Source organism: Dryobates pubescens, chromosome 34 (genome assembly GCF_014839835.1).
Source record: "Dryobates pubescens isolate bDryPub1 chromosome 34, bDryPub1.pri, whole genome shotgun sequence".
NCBI classification, from domain to species: domain Eukaryota; kingdom Metazoa; phylum Chordata; class Aves; order Piciformes; family Picidae; genus Dryobates; species Dryobates pubescens.
In genome coordinates this window covers 8,589,452-8,609,326 of record NC_071645.1, presented here as the reverse complement: position 1 = coordinate 8,609,326, position 19,875 = coordinate 8,589,452, and the positions used below count along the sequence as shown (strand labels likewise).

General features: G+C 61.6%; 1 protein-coding gene across 1 annotated transcript in view; it reads right to left on the bottom strand.

Moving 5' to 3' along the window:
- CDON (cell adhesion associated, oncogene regulated) overlaps positions 1 to 19,875 on the bottom strand; it is a 91,271-nt gene that overhangs the window by 55,685 nt on the left and 15,711 nt on the right. The window contains exons 2-3 of the mRNA XM_054176015.1: positions 6,677 to 6,814; positions 827 to 1,099 (exon numbers count right to left, since the gene is read on the bottom strand). Coding sequence (XP_054031990.1) covers positions 827 to 1,099; positions 6,677 to 6,752 — 349 coding nt within the window. The 5' untranslated portion in view covers positions 6,753 to 6,814. The remainder of the gene's footprint in view (positions 1 to 826; positions 1,100 to 6,676; positions 6,815 to 19,875) is intronic.

Below are 19,875 nucleotides of genomic sequence, written 5' to 3'. Positions count from 1 at the left end.
GGAGTGGGTAATCCACAGATCCAGCACCAAGAACCAGAACCAGAAGAAGCAAGAGAAGGCAAATGGTCCCTGCAAGGCCAGAGCAGAGTCCCCTCCCGGAGAGCATCTCCACGGTTTGGACCACATAAAATGCTCCAAGGGGCAAAGGGAAATGTGCAGCTCCCCCCCCAGCTCTCACTCACTGCTCCTGCAGTGCTGTGGCAACTCTGCTGCTCCCTGAGGACCCTTTCTGAGGAGGAGCTCTGGGGGGTTTTGTACTTTCAGGTCACGCTGGAGCAGGTCCAGAGAAAGGCAACCAAGCTTAGGAAGGGTCTGGTGAGGAGCAGCTGAGGGACCTGGGCTTGTTCAGTCTGGACACAAGGAGGCTGAGGGGAAACCTTCTGGTTCTCTACCACTCCCTGCAAGGAGGCTGGAGCCAGGTGGAGGTTGGCCTCTTCTCCCAAGGAGCAAGGGACAGGACAAGAGGAAATGTCCCCCAGCTGCCCCAGAGGAGGTCCAAGTTGGCCACGAGGAACAATTCCTTCCCTTTGAGGGTTGTCAAGGCTTGGCCCAGGCTGCCCAGGGCAGTGGTGGAGTCCCCATCCCTGGATGGGTTTCAAAGCTGTGGTGCTGAGGGCCCTGGTTTGGCGGTGCCCTGGGGCAGTGCTGGCTCCTGGCTGCACTCCATGAGCTGCAAGCTCTCCTCCACCCAGTCCCACCCTGGAGCCCCACGGCTCTGCTCGCCGAGGGAAAGGAAACCACCTCCCACCCGGGTGCTGCCTCCAGGCCAGGAGCAAGCAAAGCCCCCAGGGCAGCTGGGGAGGCAAGGGGGGGAGGAAGCACTTACTGGCCATGGACACCAGCGCCGGGCGGCTGCGCACGGCCCCCGCGCCGCCGGCTGCCACGCACTGGTAGTGCCCGGCCGTGGCGCGGCCCAGGGCGGCGATGGTCAGCGAGCCGGCCTGGATCTCCACTTCTCCTGCTCTGCTCTCCAGGGGCTGCCCATCCAGCAGCCAGGAGAGGCGAACCGCCGAGGGCTCGGCGGCGCAGCGCAGCCGCACGGAGCCCCCGGGCCGCTGGATGGTGGAGGAGGGCTCGGAGGTGAAGCGGGGAGTTAGATCTGGAAGGAAAAAGACCTTCAGTTAGTGAGGAACAGGCTGGGGGGGAGGCAACACAGGCTGGGAGCAGCTGGGAGTGAGGGAACACAGGCTGGGAGTGAGGGAACATAGGCTGGGAGCAGCTGGGAGCGAGGGAACACAGGCTGGGAGTGAGGGAACACAGGCTGGGAGCAGCTGGCAGTGAGGGAACACAGGCTGGGAGTGAGGGAACACAGGCTGGGAGTGAGGGAACACAGGCTGGGAGCAGCTGGGAGCAAGGGAACACAGGCTGGGAGTGAGGGAACACAGGCTGGGAGCAGCTGGGAGCGAGGGAACACAGGCTGGGAGTGAGGGAACACAGGCTGGGAGCAGCTGGGAGCAAGGGAACACAGGCTGGGAGTGAGGGAACACAGGCTGGGAGCAGCTGGGAGCAAGGGAACACAGGCTGGGAGTGAGGGAACATAGGCTGGGAGCAGCTGGGAGCAAGGGAACACAGGCTGGGAGTGAGGGAACATAGGCTGGGAGTGAGGGAACACAGGCTGGGAGCAGCTGGGAGCAAGGGAACACAGGCTGGGAGCAGCTGGGATTGAGGGAACACAGGCTGGGAGCAGCTGGGAGCAAGGGAACACAGGCTGGGAGTGAGGGAACATAGGCTGGGAGCAGCTGGGAGCAAGGGAACACAGGCTGGGAGTGAGGGAACATAGGCTGGGAGTGAGGGAACATAGGCTGGGAGCAGCTGGGAGCAAGGGAACACAGGCTGGGAGTGAGGGAACATAGGCTGGGAGTGAGGGAACACAGGCTGGGAGCAGCTGGGAGCAAGGGAACACAGGCTGGGAGTGAGGGAACATAGGCTGGGAGCAGCTGGGAGCAAGGGAACACAGGCTGGGAGTGAGGGAACATAGGCTGGGAGTGAGGGAACACAGGCTGGGAGCAGCTGGGAGCAAGGGAACACAGGCTGGGAGTGAGGGAACATAGGCTGGGAGTGAGGGAACACAGGCTGGGAGCAGCTGGGAGCAAGGGAACACAGGCTGGGAGCAGCTGGGATTGAGGGAACACAGGCTGGGATTGAGGGAACACAGGCTGGGAGCAGTTGGGTGTGAGGGAACACAGGCTGGGAGCAGCTGGGATTGAGGGAACACAGGCTGGGATTGAGGGAACACAGGCTGGGAGCGAGGGAACTCAGGCTGGGAGCAGCTGGGAGCAAGGAAACACAGGCTGGGAGTGAGGGGACTCAGGCTGGGAGCAACAGGGACAGCCAGGCTCCAGTTGCAGCCCTGAGAGAGCTGCTCCAGTCCTGGGTTCAGTTCTGGGTCACTCACTCCCAGCAGGACCTTGAGAGGCTGCAGCAGGGCCAGGGAAGGGCAAGGAAGCTGGGGAAGGGTCTGGAGAAGAGGGCTGGGGAGGAGCAGTGAGGGAGCTGGGGGTGGTGAGGCTGGAGCAGAGGAGGCTGAGGGAGACCTCCTTGCTCTCTGCAGCTCCCTGCAAGGAGGCTGGAGCCAGGTGGGGCTTGGGCTCTGCTCCCCAGTCTCAGGTGATAGAAGCAGAGGCAATGGCCTGAAATTGTGCCAGGGGAGGGTCAGGTTGGAGATTAGGGAAAATTTCTGCACTGCAAGAGTGGTCAGAGATTGGCACAGGCTGCCCAGGGAGGTGGTGGAGTCCCCATCCCTGGAGGCATTCAAGAACCCTGTGGCCATGGCACTTGGTGGTGCTGGGTTGATGTTGGACTGGGTGATCTTGGAGAACTTTTCCAACACAACCAATTCTATGACTTACATGGAGACAAACAGCACCTGAAGGGATGGAGCTGGGGAGAAGGAGATGGAGCTGAGAAGGAGATGGAGCTGAGAAGGAGATGGAGCTGAGAAGGAAAGGGAGCTGGGGAAAGGGAGCTGGGGAAAGGGAGCTGGGGAGAGGTAGATGGAGCTGAGAAATAGATGGAGCTGGGGAAAGGGAGCTGGGGAAAGGGAGCTGGGGAGAGGTAGATGGAGCTGAGAAGGAGATGGAGCTGGGGAGAAGGAGAAGGAGCTGGGAGAAGGAGGTGGAGCTGGGGAGAGGTAGGTGGAGCTGAGAAGGAGATGGAGCTGAGAAGGAGATGGGGCTGGGGAGAGGGAGATGGGGCTGAGAAGGAGATGGAGCTGGGGAGAGGGAGATGGGGCTGAGAAGGAGATGGAGCTGGGGAGAGGGAGATGGGGAGAGGCAGATGGAGCTGAGAAGGAGATGGAGCTGGGGAGAGGGAGATGGAGCTGAGAAGGAGATGGAGCTGGGGAGAGGGAGATGGGGCTGAGAAGGAGATGGAGCTGGGGAGAGGGAGATGGGGAGAGGCAGATGGAGCTGAGAAGGAGATGGAGCTGGGGAGAGGGAGCTGGGGAGAGGCAGATGGAGCTGAGAAGGAGATGGAGCTGGGGAGAGGGAGATGGGGAGAGGCAGATGGAGCTGAGAAGGAGATGGAGCTGGGGAGAGGGAGATGGGGAGAGGCAGATGGAGCTGAGAAGGAGATGGAGCTGGGGAGAGGGAGATGGAGCTGAGAAGGAGATGGAGCTGGGGAGAGGGAGATGGGGAGAGGCAGATGGAGCTGAGAAGGAGATGGAGCTGGGGAGAGGGAGATGGGGCTGGGGAGCGGGAGATGGAGCTGGGGAGTGGGAGATGGGGCTGTAGAAGGAGATGGAGCTGGGGAAAGGGGGCTGGGGAGAGGGAGATGGGGCTGGGGAGAGGCAGCTGGAGCTGATCTGTCCCACATGAAGCTGGCCTGGACGTGAGCTGCAAACCCTCAGCAATGGCAGCAGCCTGCCAGGTATTTGTGCAGCACCGACTCCGAGTCTGCAGAACTAATTACACTGAGCAGGAACACCAGGGGGAAAAAAAAGAGCTGGATGAGCAGCAAAGGCCTCTTGCTAGGCCCAAATCCATGGATTTCATCAGGGTGAGGATGATGGATGGGGCATCCCTTATCTGCAGCGAGGGCAGGCGAGCAGAGACAGGAAGAGCTGCTAATAAATAAAAGGCTCAGCCCCACAGAACTTGGTTCTGAGCAGCTCTTTATTTGCCAGGAGAAAATTCCTGCTTCTTGGAGAGACATTTCTTCCTCTTCTTCTTCTTCTTCTTCTACTTCTTCTTCTTCTTCTTCTTCTTCTCTTTTTTTTCCCCTCTCCTGGCCAACAAAACCCTGGGAATTGCTTCCATTTGTTTGCTCAGGAGTTCTCCACCGGGGATTGGGCCTGAAGTGGGTGAGCAAAAGGCAGCTCACAGCAACAACCTCCTCTGAAAGAGGGGAGACAAAAACCATGCCGAGGGGGGGAAACAGTTCCTGGTTTGTCACTGGGCTGAGGAACTGCAGGCAGGGGTCAGGAGGATGTGAAATGACATCAGCCAGGAGACAGTGGGCTTGGAGGTGGGGCCTTCGGCTCAGGCTTTTCTTCTCGAGCCAGCCCAGCCAGGCTGGGCTTATGAGTTTCAGCTGAGGAGCTGCTGTTACCAGAACCATAAAGTGTCTGCAGAGAGCAGCCTGGGCTGGGAAGCAGAGTTGTGGCTTCACTTAGCACAGAGAGCAGCTCCAGCAGGGCTGCCAGCACCTCGCGGGGCTCCAGATGGCCACCTTCAGCTTCTCATTAGGGAGCTGCTTCTCTTGGGAGCTCACTTGGGATTTCCAGGGATAAAAGCACAAGAAGTGACCTCTGGCCTCGCTGCTGAGGGGGCACCTCCAGGCCAGGGCTCTCGCTCCAAGAACGACATTGAGGTCCTGGGGTGGGGCTGGGGAAGGGCAGAGGAGCTGGGGAAGGGCAGAGGGGCTGGGGAAGGGCAATGGAGCTGGGGAAGGGCAATGGAGCTGGGGAAGGGCAGAGGGGCTGGGGAAGGGCAGAGGGGCTGGGGAAGGGCAGAGGGGCTGGGGAAGGGTCTACAGCACCAGGAGAAGGGTCTGGAGAACTTCTGAGGAGTGGCTGAGGGGACTGGGGTTGTTCAGCCTGGAGCAGAGGAGGCTGAGGGAGACCTCCTTGCTCTCTGCAGCTCCCTGCAAGGAGGCTGGAGCCAGGTGGGGCTTGGGCTCTGCTCCCAAGGGACAGGACAAGAGGCAATGGCCTCAAGCTGCCCCAGGGGAGGTTCAGCTTGGCCATGAGGAACAATTTCTTCCCCTTGAGGGTTGTCCAGGCCTGGCCCAGGCTGCCCAGGGCAGAGGTGCAGTCCCCATCCCTGGAGGGGTTTGAGAGCCCTGGAGATGTGGTGCTGAGGCCATGGCCTGGTGGTGCCCTGGGGCAGTGCTGGAGTAAGGGTTGGACTCCAGGCTCTGCAGGGACCCTTCCCACCAGAACAGTTCTGTGGTTCTGAGGTTGCCACCTTGCTGCCCATCAGCCTGCGCCACGGCCCTGCCGCGGCAAGCCCTGCGCAGGGCGCAGCAGCCGCAGCTGGTAGCAGTGCCCTGCAGCTGGGATTGATCTCCTCTGACTGCTGGAAAAATCAAATTTCTCCCCTCAGCTCCCCACGCTGGGCTGGGAAGTGCTAAAAGCAGTAAAAGCTTCTTTTTGGTGTGGTTGGGTTAAGACAAGCTGACTACACAGAGCAGATGTGGCAATTGGAACCAGCCCTGCGCCGCTGCAACGGCAGCCAGGCAGCAACCCCCACACCCCCCTGCCCCAGGGAACACCAGGACACAACCAGCCAAGGACAACCCTAACTGAGAGCCTTCCAGGACAGGGCAGGGGGAAGCTGCTGGCAAGCAGCTGCAAGCAGAAGCAGCTGGCAGTGCTGGGGGCCAAGGAGTTGGCCAGCAGCAGCAAGGTGGCCTGGGGGCCAAGAAGGCCAAGGCTGTGCTGGGGGCATGGAGAAGAGTGTGGGCAGCAGCAGGGCAAGGGAGGTTGTGCTGCCCCTCTGCCCTGCCCTGCTGAGGCCACCTCTGGAGCCCTGGGGGCAGTTGTGTGCTGCCCAGGGGCAGAGGGCCAGAGAAGTGCTGGAGAGAGGGCAGGGGAGGCTGGGAAGCTGCTGAGGGGCCTGGAGCAGCTCTGGCAGGAGCCAAGGCTGAGAGCCCTGGGGCTGAGAGCCTGCAGCAGAGCAGCCCCAGAGCAATGCTCAGCAATGCTCAGCAAGAGCTGAAGGGCCCCTGGGGGGCAAGAGGCTGGGGCCAGCCTCTGCTGAGTGGTGCCCAGGGCCAGGCCAAGGGGCAGTGGGCAGAGAGTGGAGCCCAGGAGGTTGGAGGGGAAGAGGAGGAGAAAGTTGTTTGTTGGGAGGCTGCTGGAGGCCTGGAGCAGGCTGCCCAGAGAGGTTGTGGAGTGTCCTGGTGTGGAGAGCTTCCAACCCCCCTGGGCACTGTGCCCCTGGGCAGGCTGCTGGGGGTGCCCTGCTTTAAGAGTGGCATTGGACTGGATGACCTGCAGGGGTCCCTTCCCACCCCCTCCATCTGGAATGTTGGGATTCCATGCTGGAGCTCTTGCCCTGAGCCAAGTTTTCAAACCAGAGTCATGTGCTCAGCTGCAGACCAAGCTGAAGTGCTCCACATCTCCTCAGGAGACACTGAGCACACACACTGGAGTTGGCCATGCTGCAGTGCTGCTCATTGCAAAGCAGAAGCTGAGCCTGCAGCAGCCCTGAGGACCCCTCTGGGAAGGCCTTACCTGAGGTGGAGGCAGCGAGGATGCCCAGGGCGGTGAGGAGCAGCAGTGCCTGTGGGCGCCCAGGCTCCGGAGGCATAGCGCCAGGTGGGAGACCTTGGAAAGCACTGAGCTCAGGGCCAGGCAGAGGCACCCAGAGATCTGCAAACCAAACAAAGGGACATCAGCTGGAGACCCCAGGAGCTTCCTGCAGACCAAAGGGACACAGGATCACAGAATTGCCAGGGCTGGAAGGGAGCTCAAGGCTCAGCCATCCCAACCCCCTGCCATGGGCAGGGACACCTCACACCACAGCAGGTTGCTCACAGCCACCTCCAGCCTGGCTGCAAACACCTCCAGGCAGGAGGCTGCCACCACCTCCCTGGGCAGCCTGTGCCAGGCTCTCACCACCCTCCTGGGCAACAACTTCTTCCTCACAGCCAATCTCAATCTCCCTACTTCTAGTTCTGTTCCATCCCCTCCAGTCCTATCCCTCCCTGACACCCTCCAAAGTCCCTCCCCAGCTTGCTTGGAGCCCCCTGCAGATCCTGGAAGGCCATAAGAAGGTTTCCTTGGAGCCTTCAGGAGCTTCAGCTCCCTGACACCAAAGAGCTTGGGGTTGAGTGGGGTGGGAACAGCCAATATTGTTGACAAGGCAGGAAGCAGCTGGGTAGAGGAGCCAGAGGCTGGACTGAGCTCTGGTTCCATGTCCTGCACTCCACAGAGCACTTGTGGCCAGCAGATCCAGAGAGGTGACTCTGCCACTTTGCTCTGCTCTGGTGAGACCTCACCTGGAGTGCAGCACCCAGCTCTGGAGCCCTCAGTGTAGGAAGGACATGGACCTGATGGAGCAGGTCCAGAGGAAAATGATCAGAGGCTGCAGCAGCTCTGCTGTGGGCACAGGCTGAGGGAGCTGGGGCTGTGCAGCCTGGAGAAGAGAAGGCTCCAGGCAGACCTCAGAGCAACCTCCCAGTACCTGAAGGGCTACAAGGAGGCTGCAGAGGGACTGTCCCCAAAGGCCTGCAGGGACAGGAGCAGAGGCAATGGTTTGGGATGAGAGCAGAGCAGATTGGGATTGGAGGTGAGGAACAAGTTCTGCAGCAGGAGGCTGCTGGAAGGCTGCAGCAGGCTGCCCAGGGAGGTGGTTGAGGCTGCAGCCCTGGAGCTCTTGCAGGTGAGGCTGGAGAGGGCTGTGGGCAGCCTGCTGCAGTGGGGATGTCCCTGGGCTGGGGGAGCTCTGGAGGTCCTTTGGAGGACCCTTCCAGCCCAGTCTGTGGTTCTGTGGCTGGGTGCAGAGCTGGGGCAGCCATCCCTGCCTGATGGATTGGAGACACTTCCCGAGGGGAGGAAGCAGAGTCCAAAGTAAACAGCTTATCTGGGGCAGATAATATTGTTTGCAAACAATAATCATGGGGCCATCTATCACCAGCCTGGGGCTTGTGTTTGACAACTCTTCATGAGCCCAGAGGCTGCTACTGCCCAGAGCTGCTGGAAACCTGCTCTGACAGATGTCATCTGCTCCCCCCTGCTGCAGCCAAGCTGTGGCCAGCAGCTACCCAAACAATGGCCAACAGCAACCTCCTCACACCCCCAGACCAGCAGAGCCTGCTCATGGACACTGCTGCTGCAGCCATGAGCTCTGCCTTCAGCTGCTGCAAGAACAACCTTGTAGAAGTCTACAACCTTGGCCAGACCTCACTGAGACCTCCCTTTCATCACCAACAAACCACAATCAAATCAGGAAACAACAGCAAGGGCAGGGTCCTGGCCCTGGGCAGGAACAACCTCCTGCAGCAGCACAGGGCAGGGGGAAGCTGCTGGCAAGCAGCTGCAAGCAGAAGCAGCTGGCAGTGCTGGGGGCCAAGGAGTTGGCCAGCAGCAGCAAGGTGGCCTGGGGGCCAAGAAGGCCAAGGCTGTGCTGGGGGCATGGAGAAGAGTGTGGGCAGCAGCAGGGCAAGGGAGGTTGTGCTGCCCCTCTGCCCTGCCCTGCTGAGGCCACCTCTGGAGCCCTGGGGGCAGTTGTGTGCTGCCCAGGGGCAGAGGGCCAGAGAAGTGCTGGAGAGAGGGCAGGGGAGGCTGGGAAGCTGCTGAGGGGCCTGGAGCAGCTCTGGCAGGAGCCAAGGCTGAGAGCCCTGGGGCTGAGAGCCTGCAGCAGAGCAGCCCCAGAGCAATGCTCAGCAATGCTCAGCAAGAGCTGAAGGGCCCCTGGGGGGCAAGAGGCTGGGGCCAGCCTCTGCTGAGTGGTGCCCAGGGCCAGGCCAAGGGGCAGTGGGCAGAGAGTGGAGCCCAGGAGGTTGGAGGGGAAGAGGAGGAGCAAGTTGTTTGTTGGGAGGGTGCTGGAGGCCTGGAGCAGGCTGCCCAGAGAAGTTGTGGAGTGCCCTGGTGTGGAGAGCTTCCAACCCCCCCTGGGCACTGTGCCCCTGGGCAGGCTGCTGTGGGTGGCCTGGCTGAGCTCCAGAGGTCCCTTCCCACCCCCTCCATGCTGGGGTTCAGTCAAACACAGACTAAATCAATAAACCAGCAGCATAACTTCCATGAGGTGCACCTCAGGAACAGCATTTCTGGCACTCTGAGTCTCTGGGACAGCAGTTCTGGTGCCCAGAGGCTCAGGGGCAGCATTTGTGGTGCTCACAGCTCCCTGCTCCAGGACTCCCCAGCTATCTGCATCTGTCGCTCACTTCTGCTCCTGCCTGGCACAGTGAGTGATGGATGAGATGGGAGCTCCTTCAGCTCCTTTATCAGCCTGGCCACACAGCTCTGCTGCTGCTAACACTGCAGATCCCTTCCCAGCATCTCATCTCTCAGCCACACGTGTGCACAGGCACCCAACAGCCAGGGCTGGGCTGGGAGCTCCGGTGGCACCGGTGCCAGGGTGCAGATGTTTGACACAGGCTCAGGGAGCCCTTCTGCTGCGGATCCAGAGGGACCCAGCAAAGTGTCTGCCCTGCTTGGGATCAAAACAACAGGATTTGGCCAGTTGTGAAGCAGAGACACAAGGAGAGCATAGGGAAGAGGCTCCAGCACCCATGGTGTGGCTCTGGGCTTTATGCAGAGGTTTGCTGCTGCTGCTGCTCCCTGCAGCTTGGGACAGGGGAAAGGAACAGGGCTGAGTCCTGCTCCTGTGCCAGGGCAGCTTTATCTGATCCAGCAAATTCATCTCACAGGATCATGGAATTGTTTTGGGTGGGAAAGACCTTGAAGATCATCCAGACCAACCCTTCTCTAACTCTGCCAAGGCTGGGGCTAAACCATGGCCCTCAGCCCCACAGCTCTGCCTCCTCTTGGAAACACCTCCAGGGGTGGAGACTGCACCACTGCCCTGGGCCTTGAGAACCCTCAAGGGGAAGAAATTGTTCCTCATGGCCAACCTGAACCTCCCCTGGGGCAGCTTGAGGCCATTGCCTCTTGTCCTGTCCCTTGTTCCTGGGAGCAGAGCCCAAGCCCCACCTGGCTCCAGCCCCCTTGCAGGGAGCTGCAGAGAGCAAGGAGGTCTCCCTCAGCCTCCTCTGCTCCAGCCTCACCACCCCCAGCTCCCTCAGCTGCTCCTCCCCAGCCCTCTTCCCCAGACCCTTCCCCAGCTTCCTTGCCCTTCCCTGGCCCTGCTGCAGCCTCTCAAGGTGCTGCTGGGAGCCAGCAGCCCAGAGCTGAAGGCAGCACTCCAGGGGTGGCCTCAGCAGTGCCCAGCCCAGGGGCACAATCCCTGCCCTGCTCCTGCTGCCCACAGCATTGCTGCTGCAGGCCAGGCTGCTGGTGGCCTTCTTGCCCAGCTGGGCACCCCCTGGCTCCTCTGCAGCTGCTGGCACCCAGCACCCCCAGGGCCTTTGCTGCTGGGCACTTTGCAGCCCCTCTGCCCCAGCCTGGAGCCTTGCTGGGGTTGTGGTGAGCCAAGGGCAGGACCCAGCCCTTGGCCTTGCTGAACCTCATCCCATTGGGATGGTGCCCAAGGCCAGATGTAAAGGCTCCAACCTTCCAGCAGACCAACTCCCACCCAGCTTGGTGCCACCTGCAGACTGCCTGAGGCAGCCTGAAGCCCTCACCCAGATCATTGATGAAGACATTAAAGAGAACTGAGCTGAGCCCTGGGGACCCCACCTGTGCCAGGTCAGTGGCTGGGCAGCCCCATCCTGCAGCAGAGCAGAGCAGGGCACAGCAAGGCAGGGCAGGGCAGAGCAGAAGAAAGCAGAATACAGCAGGGCAGGGCAGGGCTGGGCAGGGCAGAGAGAGCTGGGCAGAAGGGAACTGGGCAGAGCAGGGCAGAAGAGCGCTGGGCAGGGCAGGGCTGGGCAGAGCAGGGCAGGGCAGAAGAGAGCTGGGCAGGGCAGGGCAGAGCAGGGCTGGGCAGGGCAGAGCAGGGCTGAGCAGAGCAGGGCTGGGCAGAGCAGGGCTGAGCAGAGCAGGGCTGGGCAGGGCAGGGCTGAGCAGAGCAGGGCAGAGCAGAGCAGGGCTGGGCAGGGCAGGGCAGAGCAGAGCAGGGCTGAGCAGAGCAGGGCTGGGCAGGGCAGGGCTGGGCAGGGCAGGGCTGGGCAGAGCAGGGCTGGGCAGGGCAGGGCTGGGCAGGGCAGGGCTGGGCAGGGCAGGGCTGAGCAGAGCAGGGCTGGGCAGGGCAGGGCTGGGCAGGGCAGGGCTGAGCAGAGCAGGGCTGGGCAGGGCAGGGCTGGGCAGGGCAGGGCTGGGCAGGGCAGGGCTGAGCAGAGCAGGGCTGGGCAGGGCAGGGCAGAGCAGAGCAGGGCTGGGCAGGGCAGGGCTGGGCAGGGCAGGGCTGAGCAGAGCAGGGCTGAGCAGGGCTGGGCAGGGCTGGGCAGAGCAGGGCTGGGCAGAGCAGGGCTGGGCAGGGCAGGGCAGGGCTGAGCAGAGCAGGGCTGAGCAGGGCAGGGCTGGGCAGGGCTGAGCAGGGCAGGGCTGGGCAGAGCAGGGCTGAGCAGGGCTGAGCAGGGCAGGGCTGGGTAGGGCAGGGCTGAGCAGAGCTGGGCAGGGCAGGGCAGGGCTGGGCAGGGCAGGGCAGGGCAGGGCTGGGCAGGGCAGGGCTGGGCAGGGCAGGGCAGGGCAGGGCTGGGCAGGGCAGGGCTGGGCTGGGCAGGGCAGAAGAGCACTGGGCAGGGCAGGGCTGGGCAGAGCAGGGCTGAGCAGGGCTGAGCAGGGCAGGGCTGGGTAGGGCAGGGCTGAGCAGAGCTGGGCAGGGCAGAGCTGGGCAGGGCAGGGCTGGGCTGGGCAGGGCAGGGCTGGGCAGAGCAGGGCAGGGCAGGGCTGGGCAGGGCTGGGCAGAGCAGGGCTGGGCAGGGCGTCCCGGGCCGCCGCCGCAGCAGGCACCGGCAGCAGCAGCGCAGCTTGCGGGAGGCGCTGTGGTTTATTTGAGTTCTCGGCGGGTTCAAGGGCGGCGGAGCCGCTCCACCGGCGAGCGAGAGGACAAAGTAAACAGCCCCAGAAGTTGTTAACATCAAACACTTCGCTGAAGAGGGCCCGGAGGGGGCGGGGGGGGGGATGCTGCTTTTTGCCAGAGCTTCTCGCCGCTATTTATTTATGGAAAGCAATGAAACGTCCTTCGCAGGGCAACTTTAACCCCAGCACATGCGGCTACCGGCCCCGCCGCAGCCGCCGTCCTCTGCCTCATTATCTTAAACTAAACTTTATCTTCCCAGATCTGCTTTATCCAGGCTCTGATTTCCCTCTGTTTATCTTTCTCTTCACATGCTCCTCGCTGCCAGTGTCAACAGCTACTCCTCTTTTGACCTACCAGCTTGGCTGGCGGCGCGGGAAGATCAGCTGCGAGGCTGTGAGTACACAGAGCAAGCCACAGAGACCAAAGTTCCTTGGCTGGAGGGGAAAGGGGGGGAAAAAAAAAGAGAGAAAGGAAAACAAGGGCTTGAGTGGGAGCAGCATTGTTCAGCAGCCAGGCAGGGCAGCCCAGCAGAGCTGCTCTCACATCCAGCTCCCAGCAATCCTGGGAATGCCAGGGGGTGATGAGATGGAACCACAGAACTGCCAGGGCTGGAAGGGAGCTCAAGGCTCAGCCAGCCCAAACCCCCTGCCATGGGCAGGGACACCTCACACCACAGCAGGTTGCTCACAGCCACCTCCAGCCTGGCTGCAAACACCTCCAGCCAGGAGGCTGCCACCACCTCCCTGGGCAGCCTGTGCCAGGCTCTCACCACCCTCCTGGGCAACAACTTCTTCCTCACAGCCAACCTCAACCTCCCCACTTCTGCTTCTGCTCCATCCCCCAGGGATCCAACACAGAACTTGTTTGCTGCCTTTGGGTTCTCCTGCAGATCACAGGATCACCTGCTGGGAAGAGGCCTCAGGATCACTGAGTCCAACCATCCCCTAACCTCTCCTGCACACAGCTCTCAGTTTGGCTCTGAAACACCTCCAGGGATGGGGACTCCACCACCTCCCTGGGCAGCCTGGGCCAGTGCCTGATGCTGTCACTACCCCTTGGTAGGAAGAGAGGAGAGGACAAGACCACAGCTCATAGTTTTGGGGTCTTTAGAACCCCAGCAGCAAAACTTTGCCTCTGTAAATGTTATCTTCCAGAATTTAGTAATAACAATAATTTGTTAGAGCTAACATAAGCTTTTGGGGGTGTTCAGCCTGGAGGAGGCTGAGGGAGACCTCCTTGCTCTCTGCAGCTCCCTGCAAGGAGGCTGGAGCCAGGTGGGGCTTGGGCTCTGCTCCCAAGGCACAGGACAAGAGGCAATGGCCTCAGGCTGCCCCAGGGGAGGTTCAGGTTGGACATGAGGAACAATTTCTTCCCCCTGAGGGTTCTCAAGGCCTGGCCCAGGCTGCCCAGGGCAGTGGTGGAGTCCCCATCCCTGGAGGGGTTTGAAAGCCCTGGAGATGTGGTGCTGAGGGACCTGGTCTGGTGGTGCCCTGGCAGGGCTGGGTCAGGGCTGGACTCCAGGATCTGAAAGGTCTCTTCCAACCAACACAATTCTATTGTTCTATAGCCAAGCATTTGCATAGGGGTGGAAAACCAGGACCCTTCCCCTTTGCCACCACCTCACCAACCCTGAACTCCCACTCTGAGAGTCACTGGGGACCTGCTGGGAAGGGAATGAGAGCTTTGGTTAGGTGTGGCTCCATTTCAGGGTCTCAGGCTCCAAGAGGAGCTCAGCTAGGAACAGCTCTGCTCGCTGCTCCTCGCTTCCCAGGAATCCATCAAGGGGCTAAAGTCACACTGGAGCAGGAGGTGTGGTGGATAAAAGGGGCTGCTCCTGAGCCTCTGAGCAGCAACAGGAGTCAGTGATGTAAATAACATCCAGGACTGACTGGAGAGGGGACTGGTTCTCATGGATCCTTTCCACATTCGCTCCAGATCACCAGTGCTGCACACCAGGAAGCCACAGCTTCCTCCTTCCCCTCCTCTCACTGAGAGACATCTTCACCTAAAGTCACCTTCCAACTATTTTCATCCAGCACTTGACCTCCTTGTCAGCTCTGACATGAGTTGTGCCTCATAGATTAAGGGAAACAGAGAAGATAAGGGCCCTGTAACCTGAGGAGGAGTCACTCAGAAACACATCCTGGTACTTCTGGAGATCATTAGCGAGATGGAGCACTCCTGAAGATGATGGAATTCTGGCTGGGTGCCTCATTTGTAGGGTACCTTTTAATTAGTCCCATTAGGAGCACCAGAGAGGTCTCCCAGGAGCAGGGCTGCCCCCACTGCCAGGACCTCAGCCAGCTGCAGGGCAGCCTGCACAGCATCACCTGGTTGTGAAGGCCTCAACACCTCACTGGGATGGACCCGAGTTGGGCAGGAAGAATCAGCTGCAGCAGCACAGCCTGGCAGGGGATCTGCTGCAGAGCAGCCCCAGGGAGAAGCAGCTGGGAGTGCTGCTGGGCAGCAAGCTCTGCATGGGGCAGCAATGTGCCCTGGGGGCCAGGAAGGCCAAGGGGGTCCTGGGGGCATTCAGAGTGTGGCCAGCAGGGCCAGGGAGCTTCTCCTCCCCCTCTGCTCTGCCCTGCTGAGACCTCCCCTGCAAGATTGCCTCCAGCTCTGGGCTCCCCAGCTCAGGAGGGACAGGGAGCTGCTGCAGAGAGGCCAAGGGAGGCTGCAAGGATGCTGCAGGGACTGCAGCACTGCCTGGGGAGGAGAGGCTGAGAGCCCTGGGGCTGCTCAGGCTGCAGAGGAGAAGGCTGAGAGGGATCTGATCAATGTCTCTCAAGAGCTGAGGGCTGGGGGTCAGGAGGGAGGGCACAGGGCCAGGCTCTGCTCAGCTGCACCCTGGCATAGGCCAAGGAGCAAGGGATGGGAACTGCAGCCCAGGAGGTTGCAGCTCAGCAGGAGGAGGAACTTCTGCCCTGGGAGGCTCCCAGAGGCCTGGAGCAGGCTGCCCAGAGAGGTTGTGGAGTCTCCTTCCCTGGAGCCTTCCCAGCCCTGGCTGGATGTGTTCTGTGTGACCTGGGCTGGATTCCATGGTCCTGCTCTGGCAGGGGCTTGGACTGGAAGCTCTCCAGAGGTCCCTTCCAACCTCTGATATCCTCTGGTCCTGTGACATGGGGCAGCCCTCAACACAAGGGAAACACCCAGAGCAAGGCAGCACAGCCCTGGCAGTGGCTTTCTCCCCTCTGCCCAAAGCTTCATGCTTTGTTTCCCTGGAAACCAGCAGCCCTCAGTGGAGGGCTCCACACGTCTGCTCCAACTCAAGCCCAAATTACCTCACTCCCACCCGTGCCTGATCCCCCTCCAGAAGCTTTACACTCTAAAACACTGTTTACCACACATTCATATGGTGTCCACCCCCAGAGAAGCCTCTGTCCCTCACAAGGCAGCTGAGATCCTGCCCTGCTTATTTATGGACCACAAACTTCTCATCCCCACCCTTGCAGCTGAGGACAGAGTCCCTCCTAAAAGCAGCATTACCTCATAGCCACTTCTCCCCCTTCTCTGACAGTTTTGTTCCAGCTCCCTGAATCATCTCCCTGCCACCTCAGACTGGGTGCCAGGACGAGGCCAGGACCTCTCTTTTTCCATCAGCCAGCAGCCATCACTCCCACCTTGATCCAACTGTTCCATCACTCCCCTCCAAAACTCATCGGACCTTCAGCACGCCGAAGCTGCAGGGGGAGAGGGCTGGCTGAGGAGGGGGGAGAGGGCTGGCTGAGGAGGGGGAGAGGGCTGGCTGAGGAGCAGGGAGAGGGCTGCCTGAGGAGGGGGAGAGGGCTGCCTGAGGAGCGGGGAGAGGGCTGCCTGAGGAGGGGGGGAGAGGGCTGGCTGAGGAGCAAGGAGAGGGCTGCCTGAGGAGGGGGGAGAGGGCTGCCTGAGGAGGGGGGAGAGGGCTGCCTGAGGAGGGGGGGGGAGGGCTGGCTGAGGAGGGGGGGGAGGGCTGGCTGAGGAGGGGGAGAGGGCTGGCTGAGGAGGGGGGAGAGGGCTGGCTGAGGAGGGGGGAGAGGGCTGGCTGAGGAGGGGGGGAGGGCTGGCTGAGGAGGGGGGGGGAGGGCTGGCTGAGGAGCGGGGAGAGGGCTGGCTGAGGAGGGGGGGGGAGGGCTGGCTGAGGAGGGGGGGAGAGGGCTGCCTGAGGAGGGGGAGAGGGCTGGCTGAGGAGGGGGGAGAGGGCTGCCTGAGGAGGGGGGGGGAGGGCTGGCTGAGGAGGGGGAGAGGGCTGGCTGAGGAGGGGGAGAGGGCTGGCTGAGGAGCAGGGAGAGGGCTGCCTGAGGAGGGGGGAGAGGGCTGCCTGAGGAGCGGGGAGAGGGCTGCCTGAGGAGGGGGGAGAGGGCTGCCTGAGGAGCGGGGAGAGGGCTGCCTGAGGAGCGGGGAGAGGGCTGGCTGAGGAGGGGGGGAGAGGGCTGCCTGAGGAGGGGGGAGAGGGCTGGCTGAGGAGGGGGGAGAGGGCTGCCTGAGGAGGGGGGTAGAGGGCTGGCTGAGGAGGGGGGAGAGGGCTGCCTGAGGAGGGGGGAGAGGGCTGCCTGAGGAGGGGGGGAGAGGGCTGGCTGAGGAGGGGGGAGAGGGCTGGCTGAGGAGGGGGGAGAGGGCTGGCTGAGGAGGGGGGGGGAGGGCTGGCTGAGGAGGGGGGGAGAGGGCTGGCTGAGGAGGGGGGAGAGGGCTGGCTGAGGAGGGGGGGGGAGGGCTGGCTGAGGAGGGGGGGGGAGGGCTGGCTGAGGAGGGGGGGGAGGGCTGGCTGAGGAGGGGGGGGAGGGCTGCCTGAGGAGCGGGGAGAGGGCTGCCTGAGGAGGGGGGAGAGGGCTGCCTGAGGAGCGGGGAGAGGGCTGGCTGAGGAGGGGGGAGAGGGCTGCCTGAGGAGGGGGGAGAGGGCTGCCTGAGGAGCGGGGAGAGGGCTGGCTGAGGAGGGGGGGAGAGGGCTGCCTGAGGAGGGGGGAGAGGGCTGCCTGAGGAGCGGGGAGAGGGCTGCCTGAGGAGCGGGGAGAGGGCTGCCTGAGGAGCGGGGAGAGGGCTGCCTGAGGAGGGGGGGAGGGCTGGCTGAGGAGGGGGGAGAGGGCTGGCTGAGGAGGGGGGAGAGGGCTGGCTGCGGAGGGGGGGAGAGGGCTGCCTTGCTAGCCAAATGCTGGAGGGAAGGAGCCAAAGGCAGGGAAGAAGGAGAAGGAGGAGGAGGAGGAAGGAAACAGCACGCTGAGGAACAGAGGGAGTCATTGAGGTTGCCCACCCCACCTCCAAGAGCTGCCAGCCTTCCCCAAGAAGGAAAAAGTGACAGGGAGCCTGCTGCAGACGTGACCAGGATTCTTACTTGGAATAAACCAGCTCTGGGTATGGAAACTTGCCCCTTTTTGCTAAGCAGTCCCAGTTCACCCACCCTGGCTCCCAGCACCGGCTGCGATGCAGCCCCCAAGGCAGGACAAGTTGCCTTTTCCTCCATCGATCACGGAATTCCCAAGAAGAAATAAACAACCCAGCGCATTTTAACTTGCTCCTCAAGACTGCTTCTGTCTGTGCAACCAAAATGAGGGATTTCCAGGGAACCATCCCCCTGCCCCGAACCAACCAAACCGCTGTGACTTTAGCCGGGGCGAGCTGACTCAGATCATTAAGTCTCACACCGAGACACCTTAAGAAGCTGGGGGGTGGGGGGCAGAAAAGCTGTGGCATTCCAAGAGAAAGCAATCAGACATTCCTGCAGCTCGGCTCCTCAGTGATCTCCAGAGCCTTTGATCACCGACTGTCTTCAAGCGTCCTCCTGGGGTCTGGCAAAATGAGCGCAGCAGCTGGCACATAGCCTTCATTAGCTCTGGTGGCGGCCAGCAGCGGCCAGCGGCCCGCAGCCCACCGCCGGCCCCTCCGAGCCACCTCCTGCGGGGGGCGGGAGGGGGAAGCTGGGAAAGCCTCCAAGCATCCCCCCCACGGGACACGCACGTCCGCGGTGCCCCTGTGCCCAGGGCAGGGCTGCTGCCGGGGTGGGGACGAGCGCTGCCGAAGCCCGCCGGGGTTTGATGAATGCTTAATGAGCGCTCAATCATTAACGGCGACCTTTAGGAAGGCAATGCAGCACCTACGGTGTGCGCTCCCCTCGCCCTCCCCCCTTTTCAGGCTCTCAATCGAGGCAGCCGAGCGTGCAAACCGATCCTGTCGCCAGCAAAAGCATTTCCTTTCAGCGCGGCCAGCCGAACGCAGGGGGAAGAAAATGGAAGTGACTTGGAGTTATGGCACCAAAAAGGGCAGACAAGCAAGGAAATAATCAACTCCACATGAGCCACTCCGAGCCCAGCACAATGAAAAGGGCCCACGACTAACCCCAGGAAAGGTCAGCGGGACTATGGGGGTCAGAAGCTGCAAAAGGCAATAGGCAGCAGCTGCCAGCTGCAATGAGGATCAATGTGCTCCTAATTACGGCCGGGGAGAGGGCTCGGAGCGCCGCGGGGCAGCCCTGCAGCGCTGCCGGCTTGCTCCCTTCTGCGGCTCCGGCGCTGCGGAACGGCAGGAAGCTGAGCGCTGCAGATAAGGAGCTGGGGCTGGAAAGGAAAACATCATCGTTAGGGACCTGTGGCAGTCGTGGACGGGGCTGGGTGGGAAGGGACCGTATAAAGATCATCCAGTTTCAACCCCCTGCCATGGGCAGGGACCCCTCCCACCAGCCCAGGTTGCTCAAGGTCTCATCCAGCCTGGTCTTGAACACCTCCAGGCAGGGCACAGCCACAGCCTCCCTGGGCAACCTGTGCCAGAGTCTCCCCAGCCTCACTCTAAGGAATGTTTTCCTAATGTCCAGCCTAAATCTCCCTGCTCCAGTTTCAAACCACTGTCCCTCATCCTGTCACTACAATCCCTTACAAACAGTCCCTCCCCAGCTCTCCTGGAGCCCCTTCAGGCACTGGAAGGCTGCTCTGAGGTCTGCCCAGAGCCTTCTCTTCTCCAGGCTGAACAGCCCCAGCTCCCTCAGCCTGTCCTCGTGGAAGAGGTGCTCCAACCCTCTGATCATCTTCGTGGCCTCCTCTGGACCCTCTCTGAGCAGAATTAGGGCACCCCCAAAGAGCTCTCAGGGGCACAAGGAGTGCCATGACCCAGTTCCCAGGGATTTTGTGGGTGTGCTCAGGAACCCCTGTGCTCTGATCCTCAACTCTTGTCCTCTCCATCCTAAGGCAACCCAAAAGGGAAAACTCCACCAAAGGCACTGGCACCGACCCCACAAACCGAGCGTGAGCGGCACAGCCAGGCCAGGCTGCAGCAGAGGAACAAACCCACTGCAGAAGGTGCTGAAAGCCTCCAGGGCAGAGCTGCCTTTGATGTCCTGCTCCCATTTATTGATCACCGCTGCAACCAACGGCAGCAGCTGCCCCAGATCCTTATCGGAACCCCTGCAGGGGCAAAGCTTAGGGATCCGCAGCCTCCCCAGTCCTGGAGTTGCTTTAACACCTCTGAACCTCTGCCCAGCACCCAGATCAATCCGTGCTGAGCCAGGGATTACCACCCCTACCCCTACCTCTGCTCCCACCCAGCCCCTGCTTTCACTCTTTTGGGCAGTGCACTTCCCTAGGCAGCCTTGCACAAGCATCTGTGAAGCTCTGGGCTTGCTCCACACCATTTGAACCTCCTCCCCCACCACTTAACCTCCTCCCCACACCATTTGAATCCCTTCCCATATCATTCGAACCCCCTCCCACACCATTTAAACTCCTTCTCTCACAATTTAACCCCTTTCCCACACCAGTTAAACCTCTCCATGAATCAGCAACAGATCCCAAGAGCAATCTGGGGCTCCAGAATCCCAGATCAGCTGTGCCCTGGCACCATTCTTTTTGTCCCAGCCTAGACTGTTTGCTCAGGGTGGCAAGAGGAA